At 26.5% G+C, this 27076-nt stretch overlaps 1 protein-coding gene across 1 annotated transcript in view; it reads left to right on the forward strand.

The window, feature by feature from the left end:
• The window catches only part of LOC111630503 (dmX-like protein 2), a 190820-nt gene that overhangs the window by 4133 nt on the left and 159611 nt on the right, over positions 1–27076 (forward strand). The window contains exons 2-5 of the mRNA XM_023374610.1: positions 11694–11843; positions 15803–15928; positions 24854–24925; positions 26813–26891. Of these exons, the coding sequence (XP_023230378.1) occupies positions 11757–11843; positions 15803–15928; positions 24854–24925; positions 26813–26891 (364 nt within the window). The 5' untranslated portion in view covers positions 11694–11756. The remainder of the gene's footprint in view (positions 1–11693; positions 11844–15802; positions 15929–24853; positions 24926–26812; positions 26892–27076) is intronic.

The following is a 27076-nucleotide window of genomic DNA, read 5'->3' on the forward strand; positions in this document are numbered from 1 at the left end:
TAGAAGTTTAATTAAATATTTGATTTTGTTATTGACAAACTTTGTCATTATTTAATTCGGTGCACGCTTAAAGTCCAGGCCTGGCACACTAACGCGAATCCGCGTAAAGTACCCGTTAGGGAACGGCTATTTCCGGCACACAGTAGTGTCGATAATCGTTGGAAAGTCGGAAAAATAATATAGTACTTTACAAGACTAGTTAGTATTGATGGGAACACTTTCGTATTGATTTAAATTAGTGATTCCCAAACTTTTCTGATCCATAAACTTATACTCAACTCCTCCCAACCATATCCCAATGCCTTCTAACCCATTTTGAGAAAGGCTTGGAAATATTCTTATGAAAACTTTTCTATGAACCTCATACTTTCTGTCCTTACTGTATTGTTCTCAATATCTGAAAATCATTAAACCCAATGTTTCTTCTTACCTGTTTAACAGAGGAAAGAGAGAGGCTGTCAGTGACTCCAATGATCATCATTCATTACCCTGCCACCCACCCCACTTGCTTCTTTTTGCCCCCCTAGATTTACTCAATGCCTATTTTGGGAACCACTGATTTAAATAGTTGTGAATTATCTACAAATGTGAAATTTGAAGGTGCAATACTGTATATACATATATTTTCCATTCAAACAAAGTTTCAAAATATGTTTGTTTTATATTCAGCTACTCTTTGTAGAAAAAATATTATTATTATTTTTTAAAATGATTATTATGTTTTTTTCATTTTGAGATAAAGTGCAGATCTTCAAAATCAACTGTAAATATCATGTCATAATTAATATATAAAGAATTTTTCAAATTTTATTTTATTCCTATACTTATCAAAAATATGCCTAATAGTAATTTCTTAATGATTGAATGTGTTGTACTTATGAAATATATAAAATATTAGTTGATGATTGTACTATTTAATTAATTAATCATATCATTGTATCTTTTCATTAACTCATTCTAAATCAAGTAATTACAGAGATTTATGAATCAGGCTTAAAACAATTTCCAAATCATACTGTTAATTTTATTTTCAAATATATAAGTAATTTTAAGAAAATAATTTATATATTTACCATTAAATAATAATACATATAATTTTCTTATTATTTACAGATTGATTTTCTATCTTATTTGAATATTTATCATTTTATAAGAAATTATGTATATATTTTCATGCAAAATAAAGTGTCAAGTCTGTTTTCATGTTTTAAAAATTTGTTCACTGAAATTCTCAGTTTTATTTTGTAAATACAACTTAGATTGTTTTTGAATTTGTCAAATTAACATTTTAATATTTCTCTCAATATTTTAGTTTATATTTTGCTACCAATTCCTTCTTCTTAATATGGTAATAAATTTATGTAATAAGAGATTATGGTACAGGTTGACAATCTCTTACCTGAAATTCTGAAAACTGAAAATCTCCAAAAAATTGAAAGTTTTTTGTGGATCATGGAGTTTCACTAGCCTGTACAACAATAGCTGTTTACAAGTTGGATGTGTGTCTGATGCTCAAGGATATTTATTTTTAGGTGATTTTTTGACTTGAAGGATATTTTCATTGTCTTCAAAGCAGTGGTGAATTACCCACTAAGTGCAAGCATAGGGTTTTATTATTTTATGCCTAGGCCCTCAAAGGAACATAATACATTACTGTCTCCAAGTCAAAAAATTTTTGACATTATCAGTCATGCTGGTAATTAGTGGAACCATAGGTAATCCTTACTTTTATAAATGGCAGTGTACAGTATGTAGTAAATACAATACTATCATTCTGAAATCTGAAAAATAACAAATTCCAAAAAGTGTCTGGTCCAAAGGATTTCAGATAAGAGATTGTTGCCCTGTATTTAAAATTTTTTTTATTGATTTCTTTAAGATTATATAAGTTTTTACCTATTTCAAGACATTCCAAATTTGAATATATAAATATTTTCTTATTAAATTTATTAAAATAAATTTAAATAAATATATTTTTTGAATTCAGTTAATTTTTCTCAGAACATTATTTAAATTAAAATTGAATAATTTTCATTCATTGGTAATTAGCAATAAAAATCATTAATAAATGATGATCATTCCTCTGATAATAAATTTTATTGATCTAATTTTCTTTAAATAATTATTCTGTAAATTTGATACCTTGCTACTATATTTGGAAAATTTGTTCTCTATGTCCTATGGCCCTACTGAAGATTATAGTAGTGATGCAGGGTCAGTGATGCACCAGTCTGGAGGAGAACAAACCTGAAGTTGAAAACCATCTTCAGCAGGCCCCTGATCATACATAATCAAGGCCGGAAGACTGCAATGGCTCGGACATGTCAGAATACAATATGTAACAGCAACAGTATCATGGGGACTCAACTATGAGGTGAAGGAAAAATGAACAAGAGGACGTCCCAGGAAAAGGTGGACGGAAGAAGTCACCAATGATCTTAAAGACCTTGGGGTGGAAGATTGGCAGATGATGTTTATTGACTGGATAAACTGGAGGAAGATTGTGACTGTGGCTAAAGGCCTACAGTGCCTACAATACCAACATTGATCATAATGATTGCACACTAAATACAGCATTAAAAGCAAAGAAGAAAGGATTATTGAATCTTATATATTATGAAACAGTCTACTTTATTATGACTGTTTCATAATACTAAGTATAATTATGACTATTAAAAGATAATGACAAATAAACTGTATTTTGTTTTCCAATATTATTTGTGGACAATGGATATCTTATTCTGTAAATGTTGCAAAGAATAAAAATTGAAATACAAATAATAATATGTATTATCAGTTAAATAATTTAGAGATCAAAAATTGAAAATATTGCATAGAAAATGATTCATTTTATTTATGTCTATAACAATATCATCTATCAAAAATTTCACAATGATAATAGCAGTAAATGGAAATTCTGAGGACTCAGAATATGTTCTATGATTAAATCGCTTGTTAAATCAAAAGTTTTATTTTGTTTTATTTTTTGATAAAAGAAAGTATGCATGAAGATTTCTTTGTAATGTTAATTAAAGTTATACAGTAGTTGATTTAAAATTTTAAATAATTGGATATATTAGCTATGACTAAGATTTTTTATTGTAAAATTTTAAATGACAATGCTACAAAACTTAAAATTTATAAATTAATATATCTATGAACCTCATACTTTCTGTCCTTACTGTATTGTTCTCAATATCTGAAAATCATTAAACCCAATGTTTCTTCTTACCTGTTTAACAGAGGAAAGAGAGAGGCTGTCAGTGACTCCAATGATCATCATTCATTACCCTGCCACCCACCCCACTTGCTTCTTTTTGCCCCCCTAGATTTACTCAATGCCTATTTTGGGAACCACTGATTTAAATAGTTGTGAATTATCTAGAAATGTGAAATTTGAAGGTGCAATACTGTATATACATATATTTTCCATTCAAACAAAGTTTCAAAATATGTTTGTTTTATATTCAGCTACTCTTTGTAGAAAAAATATTATTATTATTTTTTAAAATGATTATTATGTTTTTTTCATTTTGAGATAAAGTGCAGATCTTCAAAATCAACTGTAAATATCATGTCATAATTAATATATAAAGAATTTTTCAAATTTTATTTTATTCCTATACTTATCAAAAATATGCCTAATAGTAATTTCTTAATGATTGAATGTGTTGTACTTATGAAATATATAAAATATTAGTTGATGATTGTACTATTTAATTAATTAATCATATCATTGTATCTTTTCATTAACTCATTCTAAATCAAGTAATTACAGAGATTTATGAATCAGGCTTAAAACAATTTCCAAATCATACTGTTAATTTTATTTTCAAATATATAAGTAATTTTAAGAAAATAATTTATATATTTACCATTAAATAATAATACATATAATTTTCTTATTATTTACAGATTGATTTTCTATCTTATTTGAATATTTATCATTTTATAAGAAATTATGTATATATTTTCATGCAAAATAAAGTGTCAAGTCTGTTTTCATGTTTTAAAAATTTGTTCACTGAAATTCTCAGTTTTATTTTGTAAATACAACTTAGATTGTTTTTGAATTTGTCAAATTAACATTTTAATATTTCTCTCAATATTTTAGTTTATATTTTGCTACCAATTCCTTCTTCTTAATATGGTAATAAATTTATGTAATAAGAGATTATGGTACAGGTTGACAATCTCTTACCTGAAATTCTGAAAACTGAAAATCTCCAAAAAATTGAAAGTTTTTTGTGGATCATGGAGTTTCACTAGCCTGTACAACAATAGCTGTTTACAAGTTGGATGTGTGTCTGATGCTCAAGGATATTTATTTTTAGGTGATTTTTTGACTTGAAGGATATTTTCATTGTCTTCAAAGCAGTGGTGAATTACCCACTAAGTGCAAGCATAGGGTTTTATTATTTTATGCCTAGGCCCTCAAAGGAACATAATACATTACTGTCTCCAAGTCAAAAAATTTTTGACATTATCAGTCATGCTGGTAATTAGTGGAACCATAGGTAATCCTTACTTTTATAAATGGCAGTGTACAGTATGTAGTAAATACAATACTATCATTCTGAAATCTGAAAAATAACAAATTCCAAAAAGTGTCTGGTCCAAAGGATTTCAGATAAGAGATTGTTGCCCTGTATTTAAAATTTTTTTTATTGATTTCTTTAAGATTATATAAGTTTTTACCTATTTCAAGACATTCCAAATTTGAATATATAAATATTTTCTTATTAAATTTATTAANTAAAGAGACAATTGTTGTCAATATTAACCAGTGCTTTAAGCATTAAATGTTTATTGTTTTACTCATTATTTATTTTAAGTACAATTATTTAAATTGCTGACATTTCTTACTTCAGTTATTTGCTAGTTGTTGTTAGTCATTATTGTATAAAAAAGCAGGCAAATAACACAGATGAATTACTATTAATTAAAAGTTTTATAATTAAATATATTCAAGTTATACAGTAAGACCTTGTTTAATGCTGATTCGATATAACACGGTCTGCTCAAAGCTAAAAATGCTCAAAATTTACACTGATTCAAATTATTGTGGCATTTCATTGATTCGTATATAATACGATTATTCCTGAACACGAACCAATCAGCAAAAAGTGGCAATTTGTCCTAATTCTGTACTTTCCTTAAATCTATGTTTGTTTTGTGCAATTTTGGAAAAAATATAACATCCTGGATGCCATAGGCAATATCAATTTCACTTGGCATGAATTAACTGATAAATGCATAAACGGAGCATGTATAAGAAGTTATGGCTGGAGGTATCCAAGAATCCTCAACAAGAAGAGCCTATTGCTGTATCATTAGGTTGACCAAATTGTCAACCCACTCGATACAGCAGGACTAGATGTAGACAAGCAGGATATTGAGCAGTTATTGCAGGTTTTTGGTGAGAGCCTTACCAATGATGATCTTCAAGAACTGGCAGAACAAAGGAATTCATGTAGAACTGGAAAATAGTGATTCTGAAAATGAAGAACCCAAAGAATTTCTCTACAGATTTCCTTAGTAAAAGTTTGGTAACAATAACCAGAATCGTTGATCAAATTGTAGCGAATCCAGATTTTGAAAAGAGTGGAAAAGCAAAATGAGGTGTTTTGGATGTAATCTCTTGCTACCAACATTTGCTTAATGAAAGAAAAAAAAGCAACAAATGACACTAGACGACTTCATTGCAAAAAAGTCAAGAATTTCAGAAGAGCCAGAACCTTTATCACAAAAAATGAACTTTACATTTCTGTGTGCATATGTTTGTGTTATTTAACATATATTATTATGCAAATTAATATAAAATAACTTATAAGTAAAGTGAAACCTGTTTATTTTTGGTCGCATGTTCCTCTTTCCCTATTTATTATGTTAAAATAACCTTGTTTAACGTTGTTTCATTTAACACTTTTTCATCTAGGAACATATCCCCCGCATTAAGTGGAGTCTTACTGTATATATTTTTAATTATCTCAACATGTCTTTTAATGTCAGAATTAATATAACCAGAACTTTCACTAATTTTAGTCTTACTTATGCCATTTAATGTGATCAGTTAGTTGTTATTATAGGTATAAATGAGTCTTTAAATTATTACAATTAGTGGATTATTGTACAGTACTTATGTATTTTAGTTTTATAGTATTTAAATGTTTATTAAATCTGGGGAAAAATGAATTATAAATGTTAATTCAAAAAGAAATGCTAACAGCAAATTAAATTTTTTTAATACATTAATTTACAGTATTTAATCATTTTAAATTTTATATTTTCCTGAATATTTTACTAGGAAGAACTATTGAGATTTATAGAAGATTTAATTTAATGGATGCTAAATCTTTAATTGTATTGTAAATATTCTATATTAGTTTGGTTTAATCTGTTATTTTCAATATTAAATGCAACTAAGAATGAAATCCAAAATATATTCAAGGTAGGCACAGAGATTGGAATAATTTTTCTATAGTCACAAAAGTTAAAAGTTTAGAATATGCCAGATATATGAAATTATATAAAATTTGCAACAAAAAATGTTGCATTAACACTAAATGTAATGAAACTTAAGATAAAATGTGGGTGTAGAGTAATCTATAAAACTTCTTCTTCATAAAAGATTGTTATACAAGAAGAAAATATTGTATTATAGTGAATTTTTCGATTTTAGTAGTAATAGCTTTGATTATATAATTAAAAAGTGTTAGATTACATTAAAATATGATATAATTTAATTAAAAATTGCAGCATTTTAAATTATTTACTATTTATATTCTATTTAGAGAATTCTAAATTTATTGTTTATTTTATTTTTTGAATCTTTCAGTAGTAATCTGAAAAAGTTTTCCAAAAGCCAAAAACTTTTCTTTAATAAAGTTATTTGCTGATTTATTAATGTTTTTAATTATCATTGTTACAGTGAGATTTGGTAAATACAAAGCTTAAATTTATGTAGAATTAAAATCATATCATATATATTTTTTTAGTCTTTTGATAAATTGGTTCCCTATCTGGCAATAGTATCAAATTTCTATTGAAAATCTGCATTATTATAAGTGCAGTAAAAAAAATTTCTATAAGCTTTCCTGTTATGTAATTTATTTAAATCTAGTTCTTTGGTTTTTCTATAAAATTATTCAATCAAAAATATAATAATACAGTTTTATTATTTGTATAAAATCAGTATCTTCGTGAAAAAGTATTCTAGTATAAAACTTCTAACTCAATGATCAAACAACCAGCAATACAAACACTCACATGAAAAGCAAATGTTTTCATCCATTTTTAAAGGACATCTTCAGACTGGAGTTCTAATATGGAGTATCACGATTTTGGAGTGATTCGGAACTTCAACGTTGCCACTACTGATTGGAGGAGATGTGAGAATTGTTAATAAGTGGATATGGTACAGTATGTATATAATCTTGATCTCCTGTTGAAGAATCTCCTTCAATCAGCAGTGACAATTTAGAAAATCCAAATTGTTTGAAAATCATATGATTTCACATTAGAACTCCAGCCTGAAGATATTCTTTAAAAATGGATGAAAACATTTACTTTTCAAGTGAATGTTTGTTTTACTGATTGATTGGTTATTAAGTTAGGAGTTTTATTGATATTAACTGATATTAACCAGTAAACTGTTGTTTTTTCAATTCTAGTATTTACTTTTTAGTAATTATTAAGCTATTTTCCAATTTAAAGTATCCTCCTCCAGAATAGGATTGTCATTGATCTCATTTAAATCTTCATTGATTGGGAGAATTCTCTTGACATTTCCTAATTGGAAAAGAAACTCACTGTCAGAAGCAAGATATGAATCATGTTAACTTTTTACCATAGGAAAGGATTTCCCTCAACATGAGAAATCAGAAAATTAAGATGTTTATATAACTCTTAGCAAAGTCAATATGTTACTGTTACAAAGTTAAATAATTATTACAGATAAAATTATTTTATGTCCAATATTATTTTCAAACAAATTGTATTCAAACTCTTGATGTTTGAATAGTCATCAATGTAATATAATATGTAAATTTTCTCTATATTTTTTGATAGCAATAATTTAGTGTGTTCCTTTTGTTAAAAACAAAATTATAATTGTATAAAAATATTAAACAAATATCTTGGTTGGAATACTTATAAAATGGAGGTAATTCCAGTGTTTTAAAATTATTTTGTACTTTCACTCATGGAGAAATATTAATTTAAAGAGTTATTAATTATTTGAAAATGTCTGCAGATTTAGTTTAGGAACATTTGTTTCTTCTTTCAATAAATGTTTTCTGATAAAAATAATTAATCAAAAATTACACTATTGTTCATAATTTATTGTTAAAATTCAACACATTGATGTATATGAGTAATGTGCACATGATTTATGTTGATTGTTAATCAAGAATTAAATGAAAACAATTTAGAATAGTATTATACATATAGGTATAAAATATCTGTAGTTATCACTGCTCTCTAGTAAATATCTCTATCCCCCGCATTAAGTGGAGTCTTACTGTATATATTTTTAATTATCTCAACATGTCTTTTAATGTCATAATTAATATAACCAGAACTTTCACTAATTTTAGTCTTACTTATGCCATTTAATGTGATCAGTTAGTTGTTATTATAGGTATAAATGAGTCTTTAAATTATTACAATTAGTGGATTATTGTACAGTACTTATGTATTTTAGTTTTATAGTATTTAAATGTTTATTAAATCTGGGGAAAAATGAATTATAAATGTTAATTCAAAAAGAAATGCTAACAGCAAATTAAATTTTTTTAATACATTAATTTACAGTATTTAATCATTTTAAATTTTATATTTTCCTGAATATTTTACTAGGAAGAACTATTGAGATTTATAGAAGATTTAATTTAATGGATGCTAAATCTTTAATTGTATTGTAAATATTCTATATTAGTNCACTATTTAATCTGTAAATCATACTTATGTTATTGGTTTTATTCAGAAAATTGATTTTTAAGAATATAAAATAACTGTAAAAAAACAGATTTTGAGGAATATTTTGTTCTGTGCAATAATTTCAGTTGTTTTTTGTTTTTTACATTGGCTGATTAATAAATAGAATTATTGAAATGAAAAGAGAAAATTCAATTTAAAATGGAATGAATGAAAAGAAAGATTAGAAATTGTGATACAGTTATAAATATTTTCCTTTAAATACATGATGACTAATCATTGAAGATACAACAAAGACAACTTGAATAAATAATGAAATTTCTTCATAAAAGCTTTTTTCTTTACATTAAAACAAAGTAAGCACTTCACCAACCAAAGCCAAATTATCGGGCTAGAACTGGCTAAACTAATAAATTATTATTAGTTTAGCCGGTTCTAGCCCAATAATTCCATTGGTTGGTGTATTTGATCTTGGTTGGTGTATTGGTTGGTGTATTGCTCTGTATACAATGGGTTAGTCGATGAAGTTTGTTTACAAAGTAAGCACTCTGATTAATGTGAAAACCTCAACAATAACCATACATTTCCAGCAACCAAATTTATTAAAATCACAAATATTTGACTTATTTCATTAGTCTGCATCGAGTTTTACATATAGCATTCAATTTGATGACATTTGAATTTGAAATGTTACATTATTTAATTTTAAAATATAGAACATTGTATATTTTGTCCTTATATCTAAAATGTTTGTGGTGTTAATAAATTTGGTTGCTGGAAATATATGGATGGTGTTGAAATTTTCATGTCTTTTCATTAAGTTTTTTGTTGTTAGCTTTTAAGCTGTCAGTTGATTAAAATTTATAAAAAAAATTTAAAGAGGAAAATTTTGAGTCTCTAAAAATTAACATTTGTGGCTATTTGGTAAATAAGTTAAAATTTATTATTATATAATTCCTTCTGTTATAATGCATGCATGCATTGTGTGAATTTATTTATACTTGGTAAATAAATAGGAAAATAAAATTTCTAAAATGCAAAATCATATTAGTTCTTGCAATTTTTCATGAGGTGATTATACTTTGCAAGTAACATCAGATGAAGATGGAACTTTCCATCTAGCTGAATATAACAATCCACAGAATATGCAAAATACTTACCTTGTCATCTCTCTACTGTACTTTATCTACTTACAATGCCTATGAGTATGAGCTATTTTTATTATATGAAATTCTGTAATGTGAAATTTTTTAAGAACACCATAGAGCATTATAGGAAAGATGATTGTGTTTTAAAAAATAAATTAGATGATATAGAAATACTTTTAGATTGGGGATTTTTCCTTTTTTGATGTTTGTATTGAAAATTCTTAAAGTTCTGAAGCAATTGTTTGAGGGATTATATTAGAAACTTTAGCATTATTGTTAATTTAATTGTTAAAATTTTAACATTATAAATTGTATATGTATAAAATTGATGAGATGACTGACTATAATTTTTAGTATATTTATTTTAATGCATTGTTGCTTGAGGATGAATGCTGTGCTCACTTTTTGTTTAAAATGCTTGTAACTTGGTTTTCTTGGAAGTTTTGTGGCCAAACTCTCATCTACCTTTCTATCCGAGTATCCCCTTCAACAAGATACTGGAATCAGAAATAAGAGTCATTGCTAATGCTTTTAGTGCTGTCTTTGTTTCAGATGTGTTGGACAAGTTAGTGTGGACTCACCCTATGTCTGTTTTTTTTTTCATTTGAAGTGGTGTGATTCTAATTGTGAAGTGATGTATGTATGTACCATCATAAAACACGATAAAATGTTTCCGAAATGGCTTGATGAGGAGTCTGAGTAAGAAAATGTAGGATCTTCTTTGCAGACAGTGATGGTGAGGATCTTCATATGAAAATCCTGCAAGTGTTGAGAAAGAAACCAGATCCTCCACAGGCAACATCAGTATTGAGAGAAAAGTGTGCATATTATCCAAAAAAAGAAGAATAGGAAAACAGCATCGACGAGTGTAACATGTAGCCTACTGTATGAATCTGCAGATACCACATAATAACAATCTGCAAATAATGCAATTTTAAAAATCTAGACTAAACAGATTCAGAACTCAAATAGAAATTATAATTAAGTTTAACAATAATTTCAGATAGAATATTTCTGTTTTTATTGATTTGATCAGTCTGATTAGATATCAATTTTCTGTTTCTATATCAAAATTACTGTTGTAATGTTGTAATGCATATAACATTATTTAAAACATTAAAACAAAAAGTAATTAGAAAACAAACAAACAAAACTTAATTTTCACAAATGATTTTGCTGTTACCTAAATCAAAACTGGCAGAAAGCACAAGTACAGAGAGTTGTCAATGTATGTCAGTATAAATTTGGCATATAAAAAAGTGATTTAAGGATATAAAAGTATTATTTATGGAAGAGTAAATTGTTTGAATGTCAAACGTTTGAAAGTTAAGGATCAACTACATATGAAATTAATATAATTTTTAATTGCATATTACTTTTCATTTGATTGTTTTTAAATATAAATAAAAATTATATATTTTTGTTAAAAATAAAAACATTCAATGTTAAGAATAAATAAAAATAAAATAAAATTAATAATTTAGTAAAAATTATATTTAATACTAAATAATGATGAAAATATTTTTGATGTTAATAAATCGATGAAATCAAAAAAAATTTTTATTAAGGTTTATTTAAAATATTTAATTTAAACATTTTATTTTTCAGATGAGTTTATAAATTGGCAATAATAAAATGGAAAATCAAAATATGCAATTTTAATAGTTGAAAATGAATTGCCATCAGATCTTAACAGGAGCAGTAAATTCAGGAGATCATTGTTCTGAAGTAGGAAGCGTCCAAGGAATTCCATTTACTGTATGTAATTTTAATTTTTATTAAATGTTATTGTTTTATTGAAATTTGATCATATGAATATGGTTTTTATCATATAGGTTGATATAACATATCAGTTTTCTATATTAAAATTTGATGATGTTATTACAGTATTACAAACAAAAAAATGTATTTTTAATGATGATAATTTTTTGATGATATAATTTATGTAGATTTTCCTTCATAATTCAAATATATATATATACACATTACATGCAAACATGCAAGGGCTGATCAAAACAAGTATCCAACCTTAATTTTTTCTTTGAAAGTATTTGCAAGCTGGAGAGGAGACTGTCATCATATGACCTTGGACCATACAGCATGTGTGTGAATTTTGACAAGCCTGTTCTATCTTTCAGTCACTGTCAGGCAGCCATGATAGTTGCATGTATATGATGTTGTTATCACAGTGATTTGGAGGAACATGATAGATCCTGATTTTATAAAGATTATAACCAGAGATGAGACTTGGGTCTACAGGTATGACCTTCAGACAAATGCACAATCTTTCCAGTGGAAAATTCCATGGTCTCCAGAGCCAAGGAAGGTACAGCAATCATGCAGCAATGTGAAGATCATGTTAACCATTTTTTTTTACCTCCAGGGTGTAGTTTATCATGAGTATGCTCTTCATGGAAAAATGTGACAAAGAAATACTACTAGACTGTTTTAGTTCATTTATGAGATGCTGTTAGGAGCAAGAGACCACAGCTCTAGCAGTCTGGCACCTGGTTCATTCTTTACAATGTTCTGGGCCTATGGATTGTATCTCATCCAGACATTGTTTACAAAACAGGGTATTGCACAGGTTCAGTGGCCTCCTTACTCCTTAGACAAGGCTCCGGTCTATTTTTGACTTTTTCCCAAACTCAAGATGCCATTCAAAGGAAAGAGATTTCAGTATGCAGAGACAATAAAGACTAACACAACAAAGTGCTTGATGTAGATCCTGATTGAAAAATGTTTCCAACAGTGGAAGCAATTCTGGGAGAAGTGCATGAACTCAGAAGGGGCATATTTTGAAAAAGACTAATGTTTGAACCAAATAGATACACAGGTGTTTTACTTTCCTGGCTCTGTTATTTATAACAGAGGGAGAAGATGGTGATCAGTCAAAAATGACCCCCAAGATTTTTTTACATGTTTGGACTCGGGACCTTGAAACATTCAGAAATGCAAAAAAATTTTAGGGTTTTTCTGTATATATGGATGTTTGGTGGGGGGCACAATTTTGTTTATCATCTTTGAAGCTTAATAACTCCTGTGCTTTATGTCGAAAATTTCTGAAATTTTGCAAGGAGGTTTGTGTATCAGGGGGATTGAAGCTATTAAATTTTGGTGGTTAATTAAATAAAAGACAGGGTGGGCGATAGAGGAGGTCCAGTAGGATTGGACTTAATGACAATTTTACCTGTTATTAGCATTTAAAGTTTTTTATAAAACCCATCTCTACCCTCAAAATTAAGCCTTTTACCATTTTATGATAATTAAACATATAAAATGTTTTTTAATAAAATATTATAACAGATATATATTATAGTCAAAACTTGATTTTACTAGGCAAAATCATTTTCAACAAAGCTGCTTTTTCTTTGTTAATTCTAGTTTTAACTAGATAAATTTAAAATTAATAAAATTCAATTGACAATACTAGCTAGTATTTACTAAAAATTTATTATTTCAGTTCTTAAGTTGGCATCTTTTTTTGGTGTTTCATGTATCTTGATTTACATGTCCTACAGCTGCTTGGATGCTTTTAATAACATTGAATATTTCTTGACTGGTAAATAGTTTTTTGCAGGTTCAACTTGATAGATAATCTTTCATACAAAAGAGAATTTTACTGTGGAAAATTATTTTTAAAATTTGGATATGCTAAATAAACTGATATATAATGAATGCAATGCAATTGCAGAAATTGATGAATCTGTTAGATCAATTACGATGATTCAATACAGTTCTCATTTTGATATATAGCAGTATGATTCATCATGTATCATGCAAAAGGATATCTATATTATAGTTTTTACAACTGCTAAATCTGAAAAATTGCTCCAGTAAATTATAACTTTAAAATTTCAAAATTCCATTAGAAGAATAATATATAAATGAGAATCTCAATAGTATATTTATAAACATTTTCTTCTATTTAGTGTTTCAGATTTTTGTCTAGTGATAACTTTAGAATAATTTTTTTTTAATCTAAAAAGGTCATTTTCAAATTTTATTGTCTTTCAACATTTAGATTCAAATAATTTTGAATAGAAGTATGTTAATTATGAAGTTCTGTGTATATGTAATAAGTGCTTTGGAGAAAGTGTATTTCATATATATTTTTAAAGTTTAAATAAAATATTTAAGCTTTATTTTTATAAATTATAGTAGATATTGAATTATATATTTCAGAATGACAAGCAAAAATTGAAAACATGACAAAGAGAAAAGAATAATTTAAAAAATTTTACAAATTTTTAAAATAATAAAAAAATGTATAATTTTAATTTTTAGAAACTAATGATTATAACAAAATAATCCTATAGTTTGTTCATTAACTTTTGTTATAGTTATTTTTTGTTACAGACATTATAATTCTAAAGTTTAAAAATTCCTGTTTTCTATTTGTTATAAATATATAAAAAATCAGAATATTTTGTCAAAAAATATATAATATTGATACACTCTTTTAAAATTAAAACGTTAATGATAAACTTTATTTTTCACAGAACACACTGGTAACAGGTACCAGACAAGGTGTTGAGTGTTGTTGATGTTGATATTTTAAAAATTAAAACAATTAAAAATTATATAATCCTTAGTTAGGATTATATAATTTTATATAATTGAAACTATTGAGTTAGATTTTGATGTTACTTGTATTTTTTCAAACTTTATCTAAAGACATCTTTTTGGAATAACTGATTTATATACAAATCAAATCAAGAACAAAATTGTCGTTCACTATAAACTTGTTATTGAAAGATCCAAACAACTTAGTATACTAACCAATAGTATAGCGTAAACAGTACAGTTATTTGCCACCAGATAATAATTGGCCATTTTGAATTTAAATCTCTTTAATAAGAGTTTTAAAAAATCATTCCGGTATTATTGCATGGCAGCATTAATACAACTTTCTGCTTTTAGTAGATAGCAAAATATCCCATGTTTTTTTCTGTCATTGTTTGTGGCCAATAATTGTACCATTTACCCTATAACATCTTGAATATTAGCTTTTGGATATATTTTTGAAATATGTTGCTTAGAAAAAAAATTGAATGTTTTTTTATTAATTAAATAATCAAAAAATAAAAAAAATATTAGAAAAGTTTGATTTTAAGCTTTAACAAGATAAAGTAAAAATTTCTGGAAAAATTATTTTTGCTGTTCCTAAAGAAAATTCAATTAACTATTAAATATTCATTTGCAGATTTTTGTCAGATTATATAAATTACAAATCATTTGAAATTAGATTTTAATGATTTATAAATAATTCACAATAATCAACAATTTGTAAATAATTTTTTAATTATTTTAATTAAATTAATCAAAAATTGTTTGCACAGCAGTGTAAATCACTAAGGAAGAATACTTCCTAGATACCTACTTAACTTTTTCCATATTTGATGATGATTGAAAAGCAGATATTAATTATTTTGTTATTTGGTGTAATTAGTATTTGGGACAATAAACAAATATTTTTACAAGTAATATTTTAGAAAATAAATATAGAACATTTTGAGTTTAACAAAATTTTTAAATAAAAAAATTTATAAACAAAAGAAATAAGTGAATTTTAATCTAAACTATAAATATGTATAATTTAAACTTTTATATACATAATTATATGAATGATAGAATTTGAAGAAACTGATCATAAATATTTTGGTTTTACAATATTTTTAAAATAATACATTAAAAAAATATTTTAAAAATTTCAGGCATATGCTGCTGGATGTAATATTGTGATATTAGCTAGTGATTTTCAACGGATTCAAATTATACCTGGTATTTGTCATGGGAATGTCCAAGTTGGATGCCTGGATTGTTCAACAGATCTTGGAAAAGTAAGTAAATGAAATTATATATATTATTATCAATAGATATAATTCATACTGTTTCTGAAATGTAGGAGGTTGAATTTGTTCCTTGAAAGATGATGAGTTTTTGGTAATTCCCTCTTTTTATACAATGATTCTCCATAGAATAGTTTAGAAGCCCAGTGTTGATTTTGTTACATTCTAGTACACTATAGAAATTTTTATACTCAAGTACTTATTTTTTTTATTACCAAGATACATGAAATAATCTGAGAAATACATGTCTTTGGCCATTTCTTTTCCAAAAGCATGCAGTTTTTCAGCCAAAAATTTTTACAGGAAATCTTTGTAAAAATTACTGTAAAAATACTTTTATCTTTGTCAGGGATATAGAGATTTACATGATAAGGAATTTGGTTAGTTCAAAATACAGCTACTTTGTAATTCAAGTGAAAATTCTTTTTGAACTGTGATGTGTGTATGTTAACTCATTCATTTACATTGAAATGCCTTCATGCTATAAGAGAACAATAGACCAAGAACAACTTCAATCTTGTCAATATAACTTTGCTTTTACAGTAACACATTTTCAGCTGTCACTTTACATATGGACTACCTTTTTTTTATTTCATAAAATACGACTTGGTTTTAGGATTGCAAGATTGGGCTATAAGTAGCAGGTTGAGATATTTGTAGTGCTCTAGATCAGCATTTCTCAAACTATGGGTTGCGACCCAATATTGAGTCACGTTAAAATTTTATTGGGTTGCAAAATGATACTATGTTACCTTCTGCAGAAATACTTATATTACTGAAATATTTTCTAAAAATGAGGAGTGATATATGCATTTGTTAAGTATTGAACATTTTTTTAACAAGTTTTTTCTTATAATTATTATTGTTGTTTTGTAATAAAATTAAGATTATAGAATGCATATATGAAATTGATTTATTTTTTTTGTTTGAACAACATCAAAATAGTTATTTTATGTAAGATTGTAGTCATAAATTCATTTAAGTTGCAATGGTTTTGGAAATATTTTTTTATTCAAACTTTCAGGTTTATTGTCATACATAACAACAAATTATAAACAATAAATAACAGGTGAATTTTGGTACAAGTGGATCAATAAATAATTTTTAAGGAATTTCTTTTTTGTGCACACAAAATAAAATTGGCAAAATTTTCATACAATNATATGAAATTGATTTATTTTTTTTGTTTGAACAACATCAAAATAGTTATTTTATGTAAGATTGTAGTCATAAATTCATTTAAGTTGCAATGGTTTTGAAAATATTTCCTTGTTTATTCAAACTTTTAGGTTTATTGTCATACATAACAACAAATTATAAACAATAAATAACAGGTGAATTTTGGTACAAGTGGATCAATAAATAATTTTTAAGGAATTTCTTTTTTGTGCACACAAAATAAAATTGGCAAAATTTTCATACAATATGAAAAGTACATTTTAAAACATGGTTCATTAAGTTTATAAAAAAGACAAGGTGTTGAGTGTTGTTGATGTTGATATTTTAAAAATTAAAACAATTAAAAATTATATAATCCTTAGTTAGGATTATATAATTTTATATAATTGAAACTATTGAGTTAGATTTTGATGTTACTTGTATTTTTTCAAACTTTATCTAAAGACATCTTTTTGGAATAACTGATTTATATACAAATCAAATCAAGAACAAAATTGTCGTTCACTATAAACTTGTTATTGAAAGATCCAAACAACTTAGTATACTAACCAATAGTATAGCGTAAACAGTACAGTTATTTGCCACCAGATAATAATTGGCCATTTTGAATTTAAATCTCTTTAATAAGAGTTTTAAAAAATCATTCCGGTATTATTGCATGGCAGCATTAATACAACTTTCTGCTTTTAGTAGATAGCAAAATATCCCATGTTTTTTTCTGTCATTGTTTGTGGTTAATAATTGTACCATTTACCCTATAACATCTTGAATATTAGCTTTTGGATATATTTTTGAAATATGTTGCTTAGAAAATCATGTTAACCATTTTTTTTTACCTCCAGGGTGTAGTTTATCATGAGTATGCTCTTCATGGAAAAATGTGACAAAGAAATACTACTAGACTGTTTTAGTTCATTTATGAGATGCTGTTAGGAGCAAGAGACCACAGCTCTAGCAGTCTGGCACCTGGTTCATTCTTTACAATGTTCTGGGCCTATGGATTGTATCTCATCCAGACATTGTTTACAAAACAGGGTATTGCACAGGTTCAGTGGCCTCCTTACTCCTTAGACAAGGCTCCGGTCTATTTTTGACTTTTTCCCAAACTCAAGATGCCATTCAAAGGAAAGAGATTTCAGTATGCAGAGACAATAAAGACTAACACAACAAAGTGCTTGATGTAGATCCTGATTGAAAAATGTTTCCAACAGTGGAAGCAATTCTGGGAGAAGTGCATGAACTCAGAAGGGGCATATTTTGAAAAAGACTAATGTTTGAACCAAATAGATACACAGGTGTTTTACTTTCCTGGCTCTGTTATTTATAACAGAGGGAGAAGATGGTGATCAGTCAAAAATGACCCCCAAGATTTTTTTACATGTTTGGACTCGGGACCTTGAAACATTCAGAAATGCAAAAAAATTTTAGGGTTTTTCTGTATATATGGATGTTTGGTGGGGGGCACAATTTTGTTTATCATCTTTGAAGCTTAATAACTCCTGTGCTTTATGTCGAAAATTTCTGAAATTTTGCAAGGAGGTTTGTGTATCAGGGGGATTGAAGCTATTAAATTTTGGTGGTTAATTAAATAAAAGACAGGGTGGGCGATAGAGGAGGTCCAGTAGGATTCGACTTAATGACAATTTTACCTGTTATTAGCATTTAAAGTTTTTTANATCATAACAAAAAATTTAACTGTTGATGATGATAATATTAAAATAACTTAACTTTTACAGTATATAAAAATTAGTGAATCTTGATTTCACATATATGCCTGATTTACTATACATGAGAGTTATGTTTGGGAGTGTGTGCATAAACAAGAATTTATAAAATTAGGAATTTTAATATAGAAATAACAATAAAATTTCTGACTCAGTCCTTAAATGTGTAAATACAGTGGACACTGCTTATTAAAACCATGTTTACTGTTATCAGCTTCTTATTGTGATCACTTTTCAAAGTTCTAAGACATCTGTACATTTTCTATGCAAACTTCATCATATTATGTGATTATTGCTTCAGTAAATATAATCAGTTTATGACATAAGCAATAAGCTAATAGTATTTTTTAATTAGTGATACAGTAGAGCCTCGAAAACTCGGCACTCGATAACCCGACTCTGGATAACTCAGCCACACCCTGGCAGGGCAAAAATACCCTTAGATAATTAATTTTTATCATAGACAGCTTTATGCCTCATAAAGTATTTTTCTGAGGTTTGTCTTATCAGGTAAATTACTGTACACAGTGTATTCATTAATTTTCATTTTCATGTAGTAAAGGATCTATGCCTTCATAAAGGACGTACTTTTCCTTTGTTTAAGGGTATTTGGGCAGTTTATTCTCTGTTTTATTCTCAAGCAAACAATACATACAAGTACAGTACAATATTTTCTTAGGAAACACGCATACTTATCCTTTTTTAACCCCATTCCCGATAACCCGGCATTTTCACAAACTTGGGCCACCCTTCAGTCCACATTAGGCCGAGTTTTCGAGGCTCTACTGTATTAACTAATGTTGTTTCAGATATCTGTGGCTAATGTAACATAGGTGTGCAGACTGCAGTAACTGTACACCTTGTTGTTTTAACTATTTCAGCTCTCCTCCTATTCTGAGGGAGCAGTTGTTTATTCAAACAGACAGCAAGATGTGAGAAAAATCTGGAACTTTACACCGGTAGCAATTTGGATGCCATCAAGACTACCATGATACATGCCTATCAGTTGGTTATCTGTACATGAACTTATGTTTACAATGGTATATTTACTGTATCAATGAAGTTCCAGCCTCATTTCATACTATCATATTTAATAGAAGATGAGTTATTTTTACATTTTTTGAGGTCTGTGTACTGTATTGCATCTACAGGATAATTTTTAATTCACACAAAACTTTAAACTTCAATAACTTTTCAACTATATGAGATAAAAAGAACATTCAAAAAGTATATTATACAGCATATTATATAAAATTTATTGCCATTTTATGAATTAGATTTTCAAAATGACTACCTTTGCTCGCAATAATAGTTTTTAACCAATTTTTGAAACATTCAGTAACAGTGATAAAGGTATTTCTTGGAATCATCATTATTTCCTTCTTTTTTATTGTGTCTATCAACACTTCAATAGTTGTAGGAGCATTGTGATATACTCTGTCCTTAAGATAGCCCCATAAAAAGAAATCACATGGGTTTAAGTCAGGGCTATAAGGAAGTCATTCCACACCATCACCAGCATATTTTTTATAATCTAATCCAATAGCATGCCTCTCAAACATGCTGTAAAGGCTTTTAAACACTTGCTTTGTGTGATGAGGCCTTGCATTATATTGCATAAACCAAGCATGACAAGGTTTATGCCCAATAAGTATTTTGGGATAAAACTTCATTTTTAATAATTCAATATATACAGTAGAAATAATCTTTTTTTTGTAGAAGAATGGTCTAGTAATTTTGCTAGCACTGATAGCACACTGATTAGTACACTGATAAAACACCAATTGGAGAATTAGAATTTTGATAATTTTTTACAATAAACACATGCAATAAACAAGTGCCACCATTTTGAAAATGACTGTTAACATTAATCAATCATTGACATTAAAAGTGTAAACATTGTTCTATATACTACTTTTTGAATTTTTTCTAGCTCATTCAAGTGAAAAGTTATTAAAGTTTAAAGTTTTGCATTAATTAAAAATCACCCTGTATTTCACTATTCTATTTTTTTATTGTACAGTATCATGAATAAAGTAGTGCACAACATAATGATCTGTTTTTGAAGGATAAATTGAAGATTTTTGAATATTACAATAATCTTTCAGAAAATTAGCCCAAGAAATGTTGCAGTCCAATTAAAAATCTCACAGCCTTTATTGTGCTTACTTGAAGAACAAGAACAATCTTGATAAAGTGGCATAACCTAATGAAAACAACCAAATTAAAAGGCATTACTGCAGAAAATATTGGGAAGTAGAGACAACTTTGAAGTTATAGTTTGCAAAAGCACAGGAGAATGATGTACTGATTAACAGTCCACTCATTTGTTATAAAGCTGAAAACTTTGCTAAAAAAAATAGTAATGCAAATTTTACAGTAATTTATGGATATTTCTTGAATGGAAAAAATGTGAAAACATTGTTTATAAATGGATGCATGGAGGAAGAAAAACATGCAGATTTTTCTTCAGCAAAACATTGGATGATGGAAGAGTGACTTATTTTCCTTTCTGAATTTTTACCTTGCAGTGTTTACAATGTTGATGAAACTATCCTTTATTTCTTTGCTATACTCAAACATAACTACTTATTCAAAAATGAATGAGCATGAAACTGTAAAATTTCCAAATAGCATTGTAGGTCATGTGTTGTATAAGAAGAACAGGATAAAAATCTTGATGGTGATGTGAAAAACAAAACACTTTGCTGTTTTAAGGAAATGAGAGCATTAGATCCTTTTGTTGGTTGACAGTTATGTGGCACATCAAATAACAAACACTTTAATTCACATAAAAAATTGCATATTTGCCATCCACTATGACATCATTCCTTTATTCTTGTGATCAGAACTTAATCCAAACTGTGAAACTATACTATTGCCACCACATGTATAGTTGACTTCTCCAAGACATAGAAATCAAGAAAGTGAATACAGGAGAACTGTCAAAAAATATCAGTCTTCTCTAGATGCTCTTCACCTTAAATGAAGCTGGAACAAAGTTACATCAACCATGATTGTCAACTGTTTTAAGCATGGTGGATTTACTAAAGCTGCAAATTAAGGTGCAACTGAAGAGGAAGTGGAGGAAAACAATGATGATTAAAGTTCTAATAATATATCTGTATCTAATATCAATGCATGGATGAAAATTGATGAAGACATCTTCACTGAAGAACTTTTTACAGAAGAAGAAATCTGTTCTGCTGTAAAGAAAGAAATGGCTGAAGAAAGTGACAGATTGATATAACTAATCCTAAAATAACTGTCAAAATATGGCAAGTGCTGGAGGTCTTACAATGCAGAGTACAATTGATTTTATGATGAATCAATTGGTAAAGTATTCATATGAATACTTTATGTACTCTTTAATGTATTCATATGAATACTTTATGAATAGTCTTTATGTAATAAATCATTGGTAAAGTATTCATATGAATACTTTACCAATGATTTATTACATAAAGACTAGACAATCGAAAAAATGAATTTTTTACCATGATACTATACAAGATATTTTGTTTCATTTTCTTCCTTTTTGTATTCTTTTGGTTATTATAATCACTTTGGCTTGATTCTGATATCATAGTAGATGATGTCCACTGCAATCATCAACATAAACAATTTTTGATTTATTTGAAACTAGTAGCCCGGGACGCCCCCTAGTGGGCGTTATTTACAAATTTCCATGAGGCACGGTTCCTTTGACTTTTTTGTTCCTATCAATATGCTGTACAGCTCTGTTAAAGTCCCAATGGTAAGATTTACCCTCCGAATGAAGAGGTGGCGACCCCCCAAATGTAGCCCCTGTGCGAACAATAAAGTCAAAGGAACCATACCCCTACTTGCGACCCTTCTCGAGATATAAGCCCCTGAAATAATAAATTCCTATTACAAATATACTGAATTATTTATATTGTTATATTGACCAAATAATAATTTATGGGCCAAATGAATAATAATAATTTATATTGTTAATTTAAATAATAATTAAAATTGTTAATTTGAATGTTTGAAATATGACACACGATAGGGGCGCCTCTAGTGTCCGTTATCAAATGGTTACGAGACAGACGGACACGTTGAATGGCTTATATATATAGATATATATAGATGTAAAGAGCTTCTAATTTATTAACATAAATAAAATTTTTAATGAAAACTTATACATATTGTAAGAATTTTTAAAAACTAACTGAAATTAAAAAATAGTAAAAAGGCATAGTATAAATGTAAATAATGTGCAAATGATATTTACTGAGTTTTTTTCATTGCTATAAGTACAGATTAACTTCATACAGTTTTTTTAAACTGCATATGAACATATCTAGTGCATTTATTTTAATTTTTACATGCATAATAAGATTTATTTATTGTTCTTTTGCATTATAAGATCATATTACTTAAAAAAAAAACTTAAAATCTGGCCTTATAAATTATGATCATACTATATATTTTTATTTTTAATGTTTCAACAATTAATACAGGACGTTTACTTTTACTGACAGTTATAGGTAATTTTAAAACTTAAATTTACACTAATACAATATACTTTCTACAAATACATAGTACATAATTATTAGGTAGTCTAAGTATAGTGAGTTTATAATTATTAGTATAGAAAGCATATTGTATGGAAACATTAGTAAATATTTCTTTATTTATTAATTTCATATTTGCTGATATTGGTTTATTGTGTGTATATTGTATTATATAAATAAAGGGATTAAAGGCTAATTGATAAATTAAATTTATACTGTTAATATTTAAAACTTTTACTATTCATCAATTTTATATTTTTATTTTAAAAAAATATTCTAATTATTTATATGAAAAATTATAAGATACAACACAGAAGAGAGCTTTTTTGATGATGATATAGTTAATATAATGTGACACTATTTGAATATAAATCTTTCTGTAATTATTTTTACACATGCATTTAATATTAAAAGACAATTATTTTCATTAATCATATAATATTTACAAATAGTCTAATTGCTTACTTCTGTAATTTGCTGATAATTCTGCTAAATATAAGCAGAATTATCAGCAAATTATAGAAGTATACTATATTGGTATAAAATTTTATCAGGTTGTTTTGTCTGCACAATTGATCATTGAAAAATGCCAGTTATGAGCACGTTTTTATAGTTTTTCTTTAGATTAGATGATTATACTGTAGATACCTCATAATAACTTTAAAGTTAATTAATTTATCTATCTTCATAATTGTAAGTTAGTGAATATTTATTTATTTCAAAATGCATTTTCATTTATTCAAATTCAGGTTTTTAAATTATTTTTTGAAAGTATATTAATTTACTGTATTTACTTGCATATAAGACTATCTCGCATGTAGTACAAGGTGTGATTTTATGAGAATAAAGAAAATTAAATTTATTAATACAATTCTAATTTTATTTCGTTTAATCACAAATAAAATATTATCAAAGGCATGTATTAAGACACGTAAACAACCATGTTTGTCTTAATACGTAATGAATGGAAAACAAAACTGAAACATTATAATGTGCATGACCGAAAAAGTTTATTTTTAATGGTTTAGAATGTGCTAATATTCATTAAAAATAATAACAATTTAACTAATATGGAATAACTGCATTTATAATTATTGCTAAGCAACCTGTATTTCATTAATAATTTTATAAATAACGAAGAACTATTTTCTGGGTATGAATGAAATGCAACGCAGTTTTAATTGATGGATGAAACCAATAATCAAAGGGGTGTGTGTCTTAATTTTTTTCAGTAGGTGCCAACTTACGATAAATAGAGTATAGACCTATAATGGTAGCATAAACTATGTGGAGGATATGTTGAAATGTTGTCAGGTTGGCCACAACACAAAGAATCCTTCGCTCACATGTATAGGACGATCTAGGTTTTTGAAGTAGAGAAAAATTAATGAAAACCTCATCTTATATGCAAGTAAATACAGTAATAAAATGTTATTTTTTTAAAATTGATATTGTTTGTTAAATTTTTACAGATTGCTGCTGCATATGGAAGACAAATTTGTATATATGAACCAACTCCATTATTAAATGAAAATTCATCTCATGTAAGATAATGCTTTATAATAAATTAATTTTAAAATACATTACAATAATAATAAAATAAATTTATTTAGTTGAATCTGATAAATTAGGAAAATGTTTGATTTAATTTTTCTAATTGTAGATCTATTTCCATCATTGTATTTTGCAGTTTTCAAATGATAAAGACTATCTTATAAAAGTTTTATAACAGTTACAGTTATTGAAGGAAATACAAGATAAAATTATGTATTAACACCTAATTCATGTTGTTGATATTTCTAGAAGTTTTGATTATATAATGAACAAAAATAAAAAAAAGGAGAAATTGAAAGTGAAGATATATTATCAGAATTTTCATTAGAGGTTAAAACTTTGTAAAATAAAATTTACAGATTTTTTTTCATTTATTTATATCTATTGTGATGTAAATATAATGATTATCATTATATTTTAATGCTAAATTATTATTTTATGTTTAAAGCGTTCTATTCAAATTGTGTTTCAATTTACATTCTACTCTGATTGTTAGATCATTATTAATAACAGTTTATTTTAAATTTGGTACTTTCATCAAAAAATATCAGTTACATTTTTTGTTGTGTTATTGGTTTAAAATAAATCTAACATTTATTTCTATTTTTTGCAATTTATATTCAATAACAACAAGTATCTTGGTGAGAAATAGAGAAAATAAAATAAATTTATCATTAGATGATGATGTAAAATGCATTGCACTGTGAAAGTTTGTCAGTTCAAATGTTTATATTACATTTATTTCCTGTCTTCTATAACAAATAAATAAATTTATTATGCTGGATTTACATCCAGTATAACAAATTTATTTATTTTTAATTTGTATAAAATACATTAAGAAATTATCTAACATCATTATTTATTTAAATATAGTAAGGAATTAATAATATTACTTTATTTTGTTGCTGTTTACTAATGAATTCTGGTAAAAAATGTTTTTAAAAATTTAAGCATTAGCAAAGAAATGCCTATGTTTTAACAAAATAAATGGAACCAAATTAACAAGAAACTTAAAACAAACAAACTTTTTAAATAAAGTAAATAAACTTATAGAAGAAGACAATTAAATTTTAAAGCTGGTCTCAAGTGAACATCTTTACTAGGAGAGAGACAAGAACATTATCAGTTAGACTGGAATCTGTTTTTCACTTAAATTAGCAAAATAATTCTATGTTTATCATAATTAATACTTATGCTTTGAAGAGCATATAAAGATAAATTTTTTAATCAGAATTATTTATACAAAAAAATAACAATAACAAATGAAAGTTTTCACTATATAACATTTTTAATACATTTTTTAAATAAAAATTTTAAAATATTTTAATTTCATTTACAAGGATACTTATAAAACTTAACCAGATAATTATTTAAATATAAAACTGAAGCTAATTCAATAAATTTTTTTTTTTGTTTTGTTTCATTTTATATGTATAAACAAATTACTTTGCAGAATTTCATAAGAATTGTTTTTAGTATGATTACCTAATAATTTTATCTTTATTATTTAAAGACATTAGATACAAAAATGAAATATCAAATTGTTTCATAAAAGTTTATTTATTAAAAAAACCTGCAACAAAATCATAATATTTTCACATTTTCAGTTTTTGTATTCTATTTAATTTTATATAATGTTTATATCTGCATTAATAACACAAATATGATTTAAATTGTTATTTTTATGTTAATTCTATTTATAACAATTATAATTTTTAAATATTTAAAAATCTTAAAAATATTTTAGGTGTACATAATGTTTAAATTTCTTTTATTGAAAACTATTATAATATTAGTAATAGCTTATATATTGTATTTTAATATTTTGGATCAAATTATATTATTAAAATAAATGTTTTTTTTAATACATATAATAGCGTTTAGATTATAGATGGGTGCAGACAGCAACATTTGAGTCTGATTGCTATATCCATGTATTGTCTTGGAATCAAGATGGTATGTTCTTTATTATAAGTAATAATAATAGTTTTATTTCAATTATGTATTAGTGTATCCAGTTTATTTATTTAGTATATTCTATTGTATTCAGTTTATTTAATTCTTAATATATGATTCAGATTGAGAATTATGTATGAGTTTAATTTGTAATTTGTAAATAAAACATATTTTTATGCTTTTTT

Source organism: Centruroides sculpturatus, unplaced genomic scaffold, assembly GCF_000671375.1.
Source record: "Centruroides sculpturatus isolate CEXI.00-Female unplaced genomic scaffold, Cexi_2.0 scaffold576, whole genome shotgun sequence".
Taxonomy (NCBI): Eukaryota; Metazoa; Arthropoda; class Arachnida; order Scorpiones; family Buthidae; genus Centruroides; species Centruroides sculpturatus.